This window comes from Panthera tigris, chromosome B3 (assembly GCF_018350195.1).
Source record: "Panthera tigris isolate Pti1 chromosome B3, P.tigris_Pti1_mat1.1, whole genome shotgun sequence".
In the NCBI taxonomy this organism is placed as follows: domain Eukaryota; kingdom Metazoa; phylum Chordata; class Mammalia; order Carnivora; family Felidae; genus Panthera; species Panthera tigris.
In genome coordinates, this window is record NC_056665.1 from 64300524 (window position 1) to 64317590 (window position 17067).

The window sequence follows — 17067 nt, forward strand, 5'->3', positions numbered from 1 at the left end:
CTGTAACCTTGGAATGGAGAGCTATATAGAATGTATAAACCTGCCCTAAGCCAAGCCAATTGGCTTCCTTCTTGTAAGAATATGGAATTGGTTAGGGACATAGGAATGCCATGTAGTCTAAAGGGCTGAGCCTGACATTGATAGTCATAATATACTACTAATCAACGAGGAAACAAAGAGTCTAGACCATTGTGCAAAAGAATGAAACAAATATATAAAGAGAAACATAGATAAATGGTTATGTGGAGTATGTGTGAATAGGGTACAGGGGGAGCAGGAGTGGGGAAAGAGAGAAGCTACTTAATGCCTAGCATCTCAAAAGTCTTACCCTGTACTTATTCTTAAAAGGAATTCTGAGAAATGCCACTGAGTCATTAAAATAAAGTCCTCTTTCCTTAAATTAGTGCGAATGGATTTGTTCCTTGCAAAACCAATGATCCTAAATTAATCAAGGTCCCAATACTGGGTGTTAAGACTAGGAATAAACTGAGTCAAATATCATTTGCTTCCAAGGCGATGCTGTTAGCATTTATTCATTCTTTGATTCAACAAATGTTAACTAGATGCTCATTCTATTAAGAAACTTCTAGGTTCCTGAACATATTGTGGAACAAACAAAAAGTTACAAATAGAAAAATTAAATATATAAAGTCAGGAAGTGATAAGTGTCATGAAAAATAAAGCAGAGTAAGGGTATAGTGATAGAAAAGTTGCTATTTGGGGGCATCTGGGTGGCTCAGTCGGTTGAGTGTCCGACTCTCGATTTTGGCTCAGGTCATGATCCCAGGGTGGTGGGATCATGCTCCATGACAGCTCCACAATCAGCACAGAGCCTGCTTAAGATTCTCCCCCTCGGGGTGCCTGGGTGGCTCAGTCAGTTGAACGTCCAACTTCGGCTCAGGTCATGATCTCACGGTCCGTGAGTTCGAGCCCCGTGTCGGGTTCTGTGCTGACAGCTCAGAGCCTGTTTCAGATTCTGTGTCTCCCTCTCTCTCTGACCCTCCCCCGTTCATGCTCTGTCTCTGTCTCAAAAATGAATAAAACGTTAAAAAAAATAAAAAAAAAAAAGATTCTCCCCCTCAAAACAAAGCAAAACAAAACAAAACAGATTGCTATTTTATTTATTTAGAGCACCCAGGGAAGGGTTCACAAAAAAGGTGACAACGTGAGGAGCAAACTCTGAAGATCTAGGGGAAAAGTGTTCTAGACAAATAGAAGAGCAAATGCAATGCAAATTTCTTCCTGAACAAGCTGCAGATTTAAGATCCTCAGGTTACAATGGAATTCTTAAATGAGAATCAGGGTAGGCTTCAGGCATAGCCACTATGCCACTGGTTACTAATACATCTTATAAACAGCTATCAAGAAGAATAAATATTTTAAAACATTAAAAAAATCACTTTGATTGGCTTTTGATTTTGTACACATACACTGGGTATAGTTTAAGCCACAGGAGTTCACAGAGAAACAGTTAGAAATGCTTATTTAAGAATGAAAGCATCTGTCCATATCACTAAAAAAAATGGGGTCAAGAATGGTCTTCTGACAGATTTAATAACATTCGTGAGTGGCATAAAAATAGGGTTCTATCCTATAACTAAGGTTTCATTTTTAGATCAAGCTGAAAAAATTAGAAGACTGTATACGGAGTACCCAAAGGAAACACTTTTCTCTGAGTTGATTTAGGAGTACATTATTAGTATCTGAGGTTAAGCTACAAGAAATAACTCTATGAAACTCATCAGTGTATTTGCCACAGGTATGTTTGCTCAGGACTATTTTTCGTAATATCTCTCATCTGAGTAGTTCTATGTAGAGTAATGATAGGGAAACATATGCTTCCCAAGAGGATATAATGCCTTTTCCTTCAGATAATGAAAATGTAACTAACACATTTTCCCTTTTCACCTTTGTTATCAAAAAATGTAAAGTAAAATTTATGGTTCAATTAAATCATATTTGCCTAGATTTCTGTTGTTTATTTTGTCTGGTAAAGGCACATGGTCTTAAAGTCCTTCTCTAGTACATCCAATTTCTAAACATACGAATAACACACTGAAAAATATTTAATGGTCTCACCTGACTGGCTTGACTTTGTAAGTAGACTCTTCTGGCATCCAGACCTTCAAAGGCAGAAGGTCTTGAGATTCTATAAGGCTCACTGGTAACAACTGTCTCTTGCTGGAAAAGATGATCTTTCACTAGAGAACTGGAAGTATCCTCTTCAGTTGCCTAATGGGAAATAATCCCCCAAATTCATTAGTTGCCAAAATATGAAAAACAAACTAAGAAATGTTCACTCTAGCAAGTGTTTAGAAAATCCTTAAGTACCACCACCATCACTATAAATGGCAATTCCCCAAACTAAAACAATGATTTCTTACAGAAAATAACTTAGGAAGACCTAGAAGCCTAACTATGCCATGAGAGAGAGAGAGAGAGAGAGAGAATCAATTAAAACAAAGCTTTTAATAATAAGTAATAAACATACAAAGAAAATGAAGAAAAGAAAAGAAATGAAGAAAAGAAAATGAAGAAATTGTTAGAGAAGATACAAATCAATAAAAGTGTTATTTTGCAAGTGAAAAAAGCATGTACCAAGGACTATCCTGTGAAAAAAGCATGTACCAAGGACTATACAGCGGATCAAAAGAAAACAACATCCCATGACCTTATTGAATGAATGAAAGAATTAATTAGCCCGAACTTGCTGATTATCTAGAAAGACTCAAATCATGCACATGAGACTTAGGTAGGGGATATGCTCAATGAGAGTCTATAATAACAGGCTTTTAAAATTTTAGAAAAAATAATTTGTTTCTTTTTTAAAGAAATGAGATAACTATTTGCCATTACTTTCCCTGTTATTGTATAATTATTTGAAAAAATTGTGACAGCCAAATAAAAATGACAGAAATACTTTCATTGGGTTAATCTAAAATAATTCAGAGTAATCACTATATGGCTAATAATCTTAAAGGTATAAACCTTTAAAAGATTTTTCTAAAAAAAAAAAAGATTTAAAAATTTAGTGCTCTAAAATTAGGCAGTAAAATTCATAAAATATCTATGATATTTTAGTTTATAAATGCACATTCTAGTCCTTACTCTGGAACAAAGTAGCCTTGTGACATTTAATGTCTATGGAACTTTGTTTTCTCAATTACCAAATACTTCTAATACTTCTGCTATTTTATCATATGGATTGCCAAGGATTTAGTGAGATAATATATGTGAAAGTGTTCTGAAAACTAAAAGCTATTCTTTTATCAGGGAGTAAGCAACTAAACTTTTAAAAATGTATTTGAAGGGCATCTGGGTGGCTCATTTGGTTAAGTGTCCAACTTCAGCTGAGTTTGAGTCCCACATTGAGCTCTGAGTTGACAGATCCTCTGTCTCTCTCAAAAATACATATTAAATACACACAGATACACACACATACTATATCTATATAGATAGATATATATGTATATATATATACGCACACACACATATATACATGTATATACGTATATATATATATATATATATATACACGTACGCACATGTATATATGTGTGTGTGCGTGTATATATATATATATATATATATATAAAAGAATGTACTGCCACTTAAAACTAAGTATGCCAAACCCAGTTAATGGTTCTTTTTAGCTAACTTTCATTATAGTTGTCCCAATGTGTTATGACAGTTAATGCTAAATTAATTATTGGAAAGGAGCTGGCTAAATACTAGCCAGCAACATTCTATCAAAATGCACGATCAAAACTGGAAACAGTAAAAAAAAAAAAAATCAAGTAATATATTTATTACATGTTCCAGGCAGTTCTGAAAATAAATGATCCAAAAAATTCTCCAAAACTGTAAGCAAATTGAATAGAAGAAAATAAAGGGTCGGGGGAAGGCTTAGATAAAGGGCCTAAGTTGGAAACTTGTCTCATCCAACTAAGGTATAAAATGTAAGCAACTAACTTCTCTAAATTATTATTTTATTATAAATTGGGTAGATTTGTATTAGTAACTTTGGGGTTACCAGAGATACTCAATATATTAAAAACTATACACAAGCTTGAATTATTATTGTAGTAGTAGGAAGAGGAGGCAGTAGAATAATATCAGTAGTAATTAAGTAATTTTGCTTCTAATGATGACAACTATTTGGATCAGGATGCTTTTACTGAATTCCAATCTAATTGAGTCATTTAAGATTTGTAAAATAAAATAAAGCCTACTGAAAAATCCATATCTGAACAAACATAAGATAGTTATATAACCCAAGTATTTTACTTTTGACTTGGGTTAATTCTGCTTATATTCTGCAAATTAAGCAGTAACACATTTCATTTTGATTAAGAATACACTTATTTCTTAAAGGGAACTACAAAGAGTGCTGATTATTTCATATTAAATAAATAAAAATGTTTATTGTTTGGGTAACAAATGATTTAGTTCTACTTAAAAATGTTTACCAAAAGAGCTGAAATCAACCTACTAACGATATATTTCACATCACACACTGAATTTACAACTACACACCTAAATGGATCTTGGCTAATAAAATAACTAAGTAACTAAAGCATCTTCTGCTTAATTAATATGATAAAAACAATCCCCCCCACACACCAATCCTCAAAGTATGAAAATAGAGTCTACAATCTACAAGAAACACATTATCCAGGAATTGTGAAAAACAAACTAAAACATTTTTATAGAATCCTAAACAGTATTTTCCTACTACTTAATTATATCTCCTTCAGCAAGTTATAAATTTAGATGTATACTGACAAAGTTAAAAAAAAAAAAAGTGGTGATAAGTAAAATGGCAATTCTTATTCATTGCTGATTCCACACCCAGGAGTAAAGTCTGGAAGAATAATTTCTGAAAAGCAATTTTAGTAAAATGTATCAGATCTTTTAAAACATCCCAACGTTTTGACAAATTCTTGAATCCAGCAAAGAAAAAAAAAGTACTAAATGGAAGAAGCTTTAGGCACAAAGTATTTTTCTCAGAATTAGTTTTTTTCTTTCTTTATTCTTAGATGTTTATTTTACTTTTGAGAGAGAAAGAGACAGAGTGAGAGCGAGGGAGGGGTAGAGAGAAGAGACAGAATTGAAGCAAGGCTCTAGGCTCCGAGCAGTCAGCACAGAGACTGACGCAGGGCTCAAACTCACAAACCTGAGCCGAAGTTGGACCCTTAACCAACTGAGCCACCCAGGTGCCCCATCTCAGATTACTCTCAACATTAAATGGAGAAGGAACCCTAATGTCCCAAAATGAGGAAATGGTTATATAAATTATGGTATGCCCACTTAATGGAATACGGAGTGGCCATTTTGAAATTAGGCTTATAAACAATATCCACTATATGGGGAAATGTTTAGTGTTAAAAAGACAATATATAAAATTTTGTTTATGGTATTATCATAACCATAAAAGATTAAAAGCATATAAGATGAATGTTAACACCTCTCCTTGATAGTATGATCAGGAGTAATTTTTCAGTGTTTCTAGAGCTTGTTTACTTTTATGTTGACCATAATTACTCTTAAAAATCTAGGTATATATTTTCTCCCTTGTCTGTGATATATAATTGTAATGCTTTGAAATATAAATGTATTCTATCAAAATATGAAAATATTTAAATAATAATATTTAATAATTATTTAAATATTTAAATAATTCAACTACCAAACTGAGAGACATTCTTCAACACTTGCCCCAAACCCTTCTGGATTCATGCAAAATATCTTTTTGTCAATTAAAAAAAACTCTTCCCAATTTTTTCCAAGTTCACCTTCTGGTTATCTTTCAAATCCATTTTCTCTCACGCAAGCCATATTCTTTTTTGCTATCTTTTTCAGTAGCCTTTTAACTGATCTCCTCATTTCCAGCCGTGGGTAAGGGTATTCATACACATCTACTGGCTTTTCTATTCATAACCCTTCTAAGATTTCCAATTATCAAAGCTCTGTTGGGGGGGGGGGGGGGTCCTACACATACTGGAGAGTAGAGGGGAAGAAAATCAGCACTGTCTGAGGAACACTTTCATAAGAAATATAATTTACATGAATCTGTAGAAATGGGCTCACTACTCCCAAAAAACACTGACATACAAGATACAGTTTAATTTTATTTCATAGGGGAAAAATGGGCAATAAATATAGGAAAAGACTGAAGTTCATTCCTAATTAAAACCATAAATATACAATGCCAATTTTTTTACAGACTAGAAAAGATAGATAATAATACTCTATGCTGGCAAGGGTATGGAGAAAGAGGTATACTGTTACAGCACTGGTGGGAATACAATTCTTTGAGAAAGTGACTGTACATACAGATATACATACAAAGCATGGTAGTACTATTTTTAAACAAAAAAGAGGGAAAAAACCCAAAAGAAAATATCCTATGGTTATTATCAGCAGAGGATCGGTTAAAAATTATTATATATATATATATTGGTAGAATACTATACAGCCATAAAAAAGATCTTACACATTACTCACAAGATACTGCTAAATGAAAAAAGCTAGGTACAGAACTGTCAGTATGACATGATCCCATTTATCTGATAAAATGGATGGATATTTAAAAATTTCATCAATACTACATAAGGATATACCCTGAACTGTTGACATTTCCAAAGAAATACTTTATATAAAGGACTATACATACACGATATAAATAATGACATGAATATGTGTATATTTGTTACTTAAGAAAGAAAGAGAATATAACCAACACAACAAATAAGTGGTACAAGTTTTTCCACATTTTCATGTCCTACTTGGATCACCAGCAGGAAAACGCTTTTCATACTCTGAAGTTTTTATCATGCAAGTGTCATCGCTGAACAATATTTAGTTACAGATGCTTTTGAATTTTATTTGACTGATACGATGCTATACGAGACTTCATTTTTTGTGTGTGAAACCTATTCATGTTGACATATATAGCAATATAGCTCATAAGTCTTCACTTCTGTGTAGCAATGGTAGCAAACATATTTAGTATCAGATACTGTCCCAAGTACTTTGAGTTAGCTTATCTAAATCCTCACAGCATTTCTTCAAAGTAGATAGTATTATTATCTCTCTACTCCATATGAAGAAAGTAAAGCTCAGAGATTAAATAACTAGCCTAAAATGAAACAGTTAATTTTTTTGCTATTTCAAACAATGTTGCTAAGAATATTTTTACAGGCTTCATGGTATATACGTGCAAGAGTTTTTCTGGTAAATATCCAGGAATGAAAATGGTGGATCACAGGACACACCTACATACATTCTAGTTTACATAATAAAAATTAGTTTCCCAATCAGCAAAACTAAAAGGCAACCAATGGAATGGGAGAAGATATTTGCAAATGACATATCAAATAAAGGGTTGTATCCCAAATCTGTAAAGAACTTACTAAACTCAACATCCAAAAAACAAATAATCCAGGGAAAAAATGGGCAATAGACACAAATAGACACTTCTCCAAAGAAGACATCCAGATGGCAAACAGACACATGAGAAGATGCTCAACATCACTCATCATCAGGGAAATACAAATCAAAACCACAATGAGATATCACCTCACACCTGTCAGAATGGCTAAAATTAACATCTCAGGCAACAACAGATGTTGGTGAAGATGCAGAGAAAGAGTATCTCTTTTGTACTGCTGGTGGAAATGCACACTGGTACAGCCACTCTGGAAAACAGTATGGAGGTTCCTCAAAAAATTAAAAATAGAACTACCCTACAACCCAGCAATTGCACTACTAGGCATTTACCCAGGGGATACAGGTGTGCTGTTTCAAAGGAGCACATGCACCCCCATGTTTATAGCAGCGCTATCAACAAGAGCCAAAGTATGGAAAGAGCCCAAATGTCCTGCAACTGATGAATGGATAAAGAAGATGTGGTGTGTGTGTGTGTGTGTGTGTGTGTGTTGTGTATACACACACAATAGAATATTACTACTCGGCAATCAAAAAGAATGAAACCGTGCCATTTACAACAACATGGATGGAACTAGAGTATATTATGCTAAAGGAAATTAGAGAAAGACCGTATGACTTCACTCATATGTGGAATTTAAGATACAAAACAGATGAACATAAGGGAAGGGAAGCAAAAATAATATAAAAGGGGAAGGGGACAAAACATAAGAGACTCTTAAATACAGAGAACAAACAGGGCTGCCGGAGGAGTTTTGGGTGAGGGGATGGGCTAAATGGGCAAGGGGTATTAAGGAGGACACTTGTTGGGATGAGCACTGGCTGTTACATGCAGGGGATGAATCACTGGATTCTACTCCTCAAATCATTATTGCACTGTATGCTAACTAACTTGGATATAAATTTTAAAAAATTAAAAAAAACCCAACCACCTAGTTTCCAAGGTGGTTCTAACAATTCACATACCCAGAAACAATGTTCCATATCCTCACCAAGCCCAGGCATCATCACAACTTTCATATATATATATAATTTAATTTCTATGATGGATAAGTCTTGCTAAAAATTACATAGTTATTTTCTTTCTGCAAATAAGAAATTCTGAGAATGAACAAAAAAATTAACAAATGAATGCACAGGTTTGTTACTTTACCATGGCTCCTAATATTATTTCATCCTCAAATCTTTTGGTTTCAGAAATACTGATCTACTTGTTTCTCACAACCTGACATTTCACACTTCTGATTCTTTGTACATGTCATTTCCTTTGCCCACAATGATTTCAATTTTTCCACAAGAAAAACTCTTTATAATGTCAGGTATAAACTATTAAAAGTCTTTGTTGACCCACTCCCAAGATAATCATTCCCTCCTTCTAAAGTTCCTCAAAAATACTTCTATCTACCACCCTGTATTCTAAGCATTCTTTTATTTATAGTTCTCCCATGAGCTAGTAATGGAAGACTTTACCTATATCTTATCCCTAGAGCTTACAATTATGTCTGTATATAGTGAGTATCATATAAATAATCTGTAATATGCAAACATCCACAAATCAGATCATATGATATTAATATAGACTCTTGGGAATAGATAGGTGTTAACAGGAGAAAAAAAAAAGGAGAACAAGGACTCGTACACAAAACACTCTTCACCCCCCCAAAAAATAATTTTAGGAACTATAAAAGTTCAAAGTATGCAAAAAATTCTTCCCATAATTCCAACCCCATGGAATAGCACCTATTATTTGACATAGATCCTTCCAGACTTCTTGGTGCATGTGTATTTGTTCCTATCCTACGTATATTATGGTTCCATTTGTATTGTAGACAGTCTATCCATGCAGTGGATACACTTTTTCTAACTTCACAATATACCACAGATCTCTTACCATGTCAATATGGAACAACACACCTTGTGCTCTGAAATGGTTGCAAATTAGTTCAATATGTGTGGGTCATCTATCCTATAAGCAATACTCTAATTATGGACATTCAGACTGCTTCCATTTTGTTATACACGTTGCAATGCACCACTTTATACATACATCTTGGTGCAGTGGTAATATTATTTCCTTAGGATTCATTTCCCTAAATAGAATTACTGAATAAAGAATATGCATATATTCCAATTACATTACAAAGCTACCTTCTAGAGCAAGCTTATGTATCATTTCAGAACCCCTCAATAGCATATGATAGAGGGACCATTTCTTCACATTTCTGTTCACACTGGGCCTTATCAACTTAACAGTTTTTGCCAATGTAGTAAGAAAAATATTTTGTTTTCCAGACTATTTGTACTATTTCCATAATTAAAATTAGTAATAACCAAAACGCTTTGTTAAGTTGGACAGAACTGAGTAAAAAATATTCAGGCTTACTCAAATTTGAATGTTTTTAACAAAATTACAACTCCTTAAAAGTAACAATTACTATGGGACCATATATTCCTAAGTTAGGTGGTGGGAAATGCCAAAAATCTTTCACAAGACCACAAAATGTAACACATGATATGTGTAAAGACTGTACATACATTTGCATGACCTCCAGCTTAAAAAAAAATTGTCTACAGCACTTATATACACCCACATTCAATGCTCTTAGGATTGTGCTGGCATACACTCAACTATATTATCTGTAAAGTAACCTATGCCAGTATTTAATGTACAGTGGAAATCTGTTTCACTCTCAGAGGCTGGTATAGTAATTATTCTCCTATGGTTGCTAAGAGATTGCTTAGCTTTTTCTTTTCCTAAGACTACTATTGAAATTTTGTACATAGAGGCAAAAGGATGCTGGGTAAAGCAATAAAATAATTCCAGCTGTAGCTCTCTATCAGAACATAAGGCTAGATGACAGCTGCAGAGAAAACAGAAGGTCTTTGCTTCTCTCCTTCCCTTTGTCCCTTCTTACTGCAGAAATGAGTAGAGAAAACAGCGTTGTTCTGCAAACCTTTTATATATATGAGTCCCAACTAATAATCAGGTGTGAAAAAAAGTGCTATCACACAGTCTACTTATTGCTCAAGAAGTTTACTCTTGTAGGTGTAGATCACAAAACACAGGTTTAAAAATGTGTGGCTGGGTTAAATCCAACAAGAGAAGATTTTAATAATTATACTATTAGTTTATTTTAGCATGATGGAACGATTTTTAAATGTTCTTTGATAAAGAAATATTATATTATTGCACTGCATAAGTTAAAAACACTACCGAATTCTTTGGCATTTAAAATTATAGACTCAAATTATGCAAACTTAGGAAGCACAGAAAAAAAATTACAACAATTCCACAAACCCAGCAAAATCACCATTAATAATTTGGTGTAGCACCCAGCAGCAATTCATTTCAGATTTGACAATTGTCTCCTATTCTACTCATTAGATTTCTCTTGTTTCTTTGATTAGTTTCAGGGTAAGAACAAACTAACCTGTGAGTCTTTAATCTTATATTTGTCTAGAAGCTTTGAATAAAAACATTAATAGCACATACAGAATTTTGTTTAATCAATCTGAGCACAGTAATCAGTGATAAAACAATATGGAAGGAATATGAGAAATGTACCAAGATACAATGTCTTGCAAAAACAGCAAAAAGAAAATAAGTCCTCTGCCTTCGATTAATCAACACACAAACTAAACTATTTTTCTAATTTAGTTATTTTGACTTAAATGTGGTGTTAGGTTTTCAGGAATTGTTTATTGTCTGTAAATCTGATTTTGAGTTATTAGGCAGCAGTTATATAGTTTCTGGTAACTATATAAATCTTTATACAATCCTTTAACTGGTAAATCTACTTCTAGGATCTTATCCTAAGGTCACACTCAGAAATATTAACAAAAATTAATGTAAGAGGCTGTGGAGAATAAAGTAAATGTTCAATAAAACATGGTTAAATAAATTGTTTAACAGAGTTGTATGATTATAATGGCTAAATGTAAAAACTCTGAAGTCAGACTGCGTGTGGGTTCAAATTTTAGGATTTATACTACTTAAATTCCAACTACCACCATTGCTATCATCACCAACACAAACAAAAGTCCTTTCAAAACAGAATCAAAGGTTGCCTGGCTCAGTTGGTAGAGCATGTGACTCTTATCTCAGAGTGTGGGTTCAAGCCCCATGCTGGGCACAGAGATTACTTTAAAATCTTTAAAATACACACACACACACACAAACACACACACACACACACACGCACACACACAAACTGAAGAAGAGACAGGGTCCTATGGCACTTTAAAAAAGAAGTATATATCTGAATACAATATGAAAGAACAAGGAAAAACCAAGGCAGAAGTACCCGAAATATTAATTGCAGTTATCTCTGGATAGGAATTAAATGATCCCTGATTTCTTCTTTATAATTTTCTATCTATCTAAATCGTCTACATGAAGATGTATTAGTCTAAGAGTCAAGAAAAAATGTAAATAACAAAACATGCAAAAAGGTTATACAGTTTTTTTGCTCCCTTGTTAAATAACAAATAAAACTCAACCTGAAATATATTAAGGCTTTGGGAACTTAACTATGAGATAGTATTTAATGTAGGATAGTAATGGTCACAATAATATAACATCCATTTGCCAGCTAAATAGTGCCTATCCATCAACTTAGTTCTTAGATATAAAGTCTTATTAAAATGTTATCACCTTTGAAAATTAGTACACGAACAATTCATATCCCCCCTGCTGTAACAAAATTACATTAAATCATTGTGGCTAGAAACCACTATCAAATTCTAAAACAAAGTAAGTCAAGTATTTCTCAGTGGCCAAAAGAAAAAATAAGACAAATTTCACTTCAGATCAATTAGGTGTCAGTGTCCTCTTTCTTCTTCCCAAAAGCATGAAATCTGAGACCTTTTCCTCTTAGAACCACAAGCCTGTTGAGGTGAGTTTTATGAGTTTTCTTACCAATCTAGCACATCTCAACAGTAAGAGCTGTTCTTTGGTTGGAGAAACACTGTAAAAATGATCTTATAACAAATATGAGCCAGCATTAAAAACAACAACAACAACAAACATAAAACAAACCTAACTGGCTCACTGAAACAGTCAAAGAAAAAAACCAATGAATACAACATTCATATCTTATCACAGCTTTGGTTAAAAATCCTAACTTTCAAGATTTTTCTTTAAAAATCCTTGTTGGTAACAGCGATGCACATGATCAGCTCTGCACTAAAACATGAAGGATTAAAGATGAGCAAGGTGTGATTTTAAATCCAAATGATGGTGTGTCTTAAAACCCTTCAAAGATGGGTATGAAATAAAAAGGTAGACATCTTTCTGATTTATGATGCCTAATAAAGACACTAAATTGTTGAAAGCAGAAGGGCAGCCACCAGCAAATAACCAAATGTCTAGTATAGTTACAACAGAAAAGGTGCGCAAATAATTGTTGAATAAATTAATAAATACTTGAAATGGAGAGAATTTCCACTCTGTTATTTAATGCCTTTGAAGACATTGATGACCTAAATAAAACACAATCATTACCTCCTCTGGGTTAAAAAAATTTGGATAATGAGTAACTCTTTAAAAACCATTTAAGTGGAGCACCTGGGTGGCTCAGTCAGTTGAGCAGCCGACTTTAGCTTCAGGCCATGATCTCACAATTCGTGAGTTTGAGCTCCGCAATGGGCTCTGTGCTGACAGCACAGACCCTGCTTTGGATCCTCTGTCCCCCCCCCTCTCTCTGCACCTCCCGGGCTCACATTCTCATTCCCCCCCCCCCTCAAAAATGAAATAAATAAATAACCATTTTAGTTGTCTTTGCAAATAATCACCAATAAAGTAAACCTGGCATAGCTACTACTATAAATCGCAATTTGTATTCAAAATAATTTTACAATGTTTAGTTATGCCAAGCCCACAGGTGAATTACAAAACAATGATGTACTTTACTCCTGATAAAATGGTTAAATAAATTAAAATACTTTATAACCTCCAATATATTCCAAAATAAGAATGACACATAAAAACTATGGCATATCATGAAATAAATGGTACTAAGGTAAATTTAAGAGTTTTCTTCAGCAGTTTTAATTCTGGATATCAATTCTCTTTAAACATTTTCAAACAGGAAGGTCAGAAAAATTTATCTCACATATTTGTTAGCATCTCAGTCCACCATCCCTTTATTGATATAATTAAGGTTAATGTACTACATAATCAGGTCAGAATTTTTTAAAGTAATAAAGAGGACTTTTTTCCTACCTGAACATACTCTTAGTTATAAAAGGGTTATATAAAACTAAGATTACAACACATTCTTCTATTAATGAAAGATGGAATTTAGCCTAACCTAGACACCATCTAAAAAACTGAGAATGGGGTGACGATTAGGATTAAAGGAACAGGAGTACAAATGTTAGCTCTTGTTCTGCTTGTGTATTTGGTTAGCTATTCCTGCACAATGACCACAAAGCAGCGGCTTTAAAGACCAGCATTTATTATCTCAGTTTCTGTGAGTGAGAAATTTTGAAGCACTTTAGCTGAGTGGTTGTGGCTCACAGTCCTTCATTAGGTTGCAGTAAAGGTAATAGCCACGGCTACAGTTATCTGAAGGCTTGTTTAGGGCTAGAAAACTTTCTTCCAAGATTGACCCATTTCCGTGCTGGCTGCTGAAACAAGGTCTCATCTCTTTTCAGAACTGCTTAAGTGTCTTTGCACATTACCAAGCTTCTCCCAGACTCAGTGATCAAGAGAAAGAGCAAGATGGAAGTCACAAATCTCACGACCTAACCTCACTTCCTTCACATACTATTTGTTAGAAGTCACTACATACAGTGACACTCAAGAGAGGGCAATTAGACTCGAGTGGAAGAGAGGACTATGAAATAATTTGTGGATATATTTTATGATCACTACTGTTCACCACTCTTTGGACAAATAATTAACATTTTTCCGCATATGCAAAATACACTCACCCCCTCCCAAGACTCCCCCAAAAGTCTCATCCCTTTAGAGCAACAACTTCACATCCAGGATGTTGTGATCTAAATAGATCCATGTACAGATGAAACTTCTTGGGGACAGTTCCTTAAGCACAATCCTTTGAGTACAATTTCTCCCAGTGTGAAGACCTGTGAACTAAAAAGACAAATTATCTGCCCCACACATACACAAAATACAATGGTAGGACAGGCAGAGGAAAACTGCTGTAACACCATCTTGTACAAAATTTAAAAATATGGGAACAACAATGGAGTCAACTGATCCAAAGTAATTCTGAAATCAAAGTAGAAACATCTTCCAAGTTGCTTGAAAAGAATTTAGGATCTAGAAATAATTCTCCATAGTTCTTGGCTCTGGCCTTGGAGATTTGGGGTCTCTTCTGAGTTACCCTTCCATTTTATGAAAAGTAGCCCATATTCACACACATGTGTATAGTTGTTTTCACCTGCTTCCTACCAGTAGAATCTTTGGATCTAAAGAGCTACTCTTCAATCCAAGTTGGTGATACTTCTGCCAAATTAACTCCTTTGAAAACACTGTGAGAGGGGGCTCTTGGGTGGCTAAGTTGGGGGGAGTGTCTGACTTCGGCTTGGGTCATGATCTCACAGTTCCTGAGTTCCAGCCCTGAATTGCGCTCTCTGCTGTCAGCACAGAGCCTGCTTCGGGTGGTCTGTCCCCCTGGCCCTCTACTTCTCCCACACTCACGCTCCCTCAAAAAATAAATAAAACCTTTAAGAAAAGAGAAGAGAGGAGAGGAGAGGAGAGGAGAGGAGAGGAGAGGAGAGGAGAGGAGAGGAGAGAAAAGAAAAGAAAAGAAAAGAAAAGAAAAGAAAAGAAAAGAAAAGAAAAGAAAAGAAAAGAAAAGAAAAGAAAAAAGAAAACAGAACACAACAAAACACTGTAGGGGATGTCTAGGTGGCTCAGTAGATTAAGTGTCCAACTTCGGGCTCAGGTCATGATCTCACAGTTCGTGAGTTCGAGCCCTACATAGGGCTCTGCGCTGACAGTGTGGAGCCTGCTGCAAATTCTCTGTCTCCCTCTCTCTCTCTCTCTCTCTCTCTGTCCCTCCTTCATTTGCCCTCTCTCTCAAAAATAAATAAACATTTAAAAAAAAAGGGAAAATACTGTGGGTCTCTTGGGATTCTTATTGGGGTTCACACATTTGACAAAAAAGAGCAGTCACAAATCTGAGATAAACTCTTCTCTACTATAAATTCCTACTAAGGGACATCCTTAATCTGTTTAATTAGCCCTATGACTTTGATTGAAAAGTTCTTGGAGGCATACCTTAGATATGTCTGAGATCTTAACAGAGGACTGTATGTCACACACTTAGCTTCATCATCTTTAGACAAAGGTATTCTGAGAGTGCCCTGGATTTGACCTTTGCCTGGATGCCATTTCCTAATCTCAGCACAGTGGGACATACTGAGAGGATGAGAATTTCAAACCATCGGGTCCTGGCTCCATATTGTTTAGGAGCCCTTTCTTCTCTTCTCTCCTGTTTTACCATAAGCAGAAAGAAGAAACCAAGCAACAGTTTTAAACTTTTGCTTAAAAATCTCCTTAGCTGTGTCACCTAGCTCATTAGATACATTTTCTAAAGGACCCACATTACTGAAGGTGACAGTGTTGCTAAACTGTCTGCCACTGTATAACAAAGATACCCTTTCTTCCAGTTTCTAATATGATTTTATTTTCATTTAAGCCTTCACTGGCAGTCTCTTCAAACACCTGACATTAAGCTTCCATCTACTGACCAAGTTCAGTCTATCCCACATTTTAAAGTATTTGCTATGGCAGCACCCCATTTGGGGGTACCTAAATCTGTATTAGTTAAAAATTATTCCCAAAGTTCAAGGCTTCAATTAACACTTAACATTAATTTTATAGTTTCTGTAAGTCAGGAATTCAGAAACAGTTTAATTGTTAACAGGTTCTAGCTCACAGTCTCCAATGAAGTTACAGTCAAGTGATCGTCTTCTAAAGGCTTGTCTAGGCGGTAAATGACCTGCTTCCTAGATGGCTCACTAATATCGTTACTATCACAAGACTTCAGTTCCTCACCACATGGGCATCTCCACTGAGTTGCTGAGTGTCCTCATGACATGACAATTGTCATTTTTTAGTACAGATAAACCAAGAAAACCGGAAAGAAGCTGCCTTGGAAGTCACGCCTTATGTGATTTCTACCATAGTTTTTTTTTTTTAATTTTTTTTTAATGTTTATTTATTTTTGAGAGACAGAGAGAGGGTGAGCACGAGAGGGGCAGAGAGAGAAGGAGACACAGAATCTGAAGCAGGTTCCAGGCTTTGAGCTGTCAGCACAGAGACCAATGCAGGGCTCGAACCCACGAACCATGAGATCATGACCTGAGCTGAAGTCTTAACTGACTGAGCCCCCCAGGCACCCCTACCATAGTTCCTTTGTTAACAAACAACTAAGTATAAAGGACACTCTGGGGGGAGGAGAATTAGATTCCATCAAAGGGAAAAGAATTTAAGAATCTGTTTTTAAAATACCATAGTAAGTAAAATCAAGAATTAAAACTTGAGGGGCACCTGGGTGGCTCAGTCAGTTGAGTGTCTGGCTCTTGGTTTCAGCTCAGGTCATAATCGCAGGGTTTGTGGGTTCCAGCCCTACATTGGGCTCT

General features: G+C 35.0%; 1 protein-coding gene across 1 annotated transcript in view; it reads right to left on the reverse strand.

Moving 5' to 3' along the window:
* The window catches only part of SPRED1 (sprouty related EVH1 domain containing 1), a 137107-nt gene that overhangs the window by 18648 nt on the left and 101392 nt on the right, over positions 1-17067 (reverse strand). The window contains exon 5 of the mRNA XM_007081641.3: positions 2080-2232. Within this exon, the coding sequence (XP_007081703.1) occupies positions 2080-2232 (153 nt within the window). The remainder of the gene's footprint in view (positions 1-2079; positions 2233-17067) is intronic.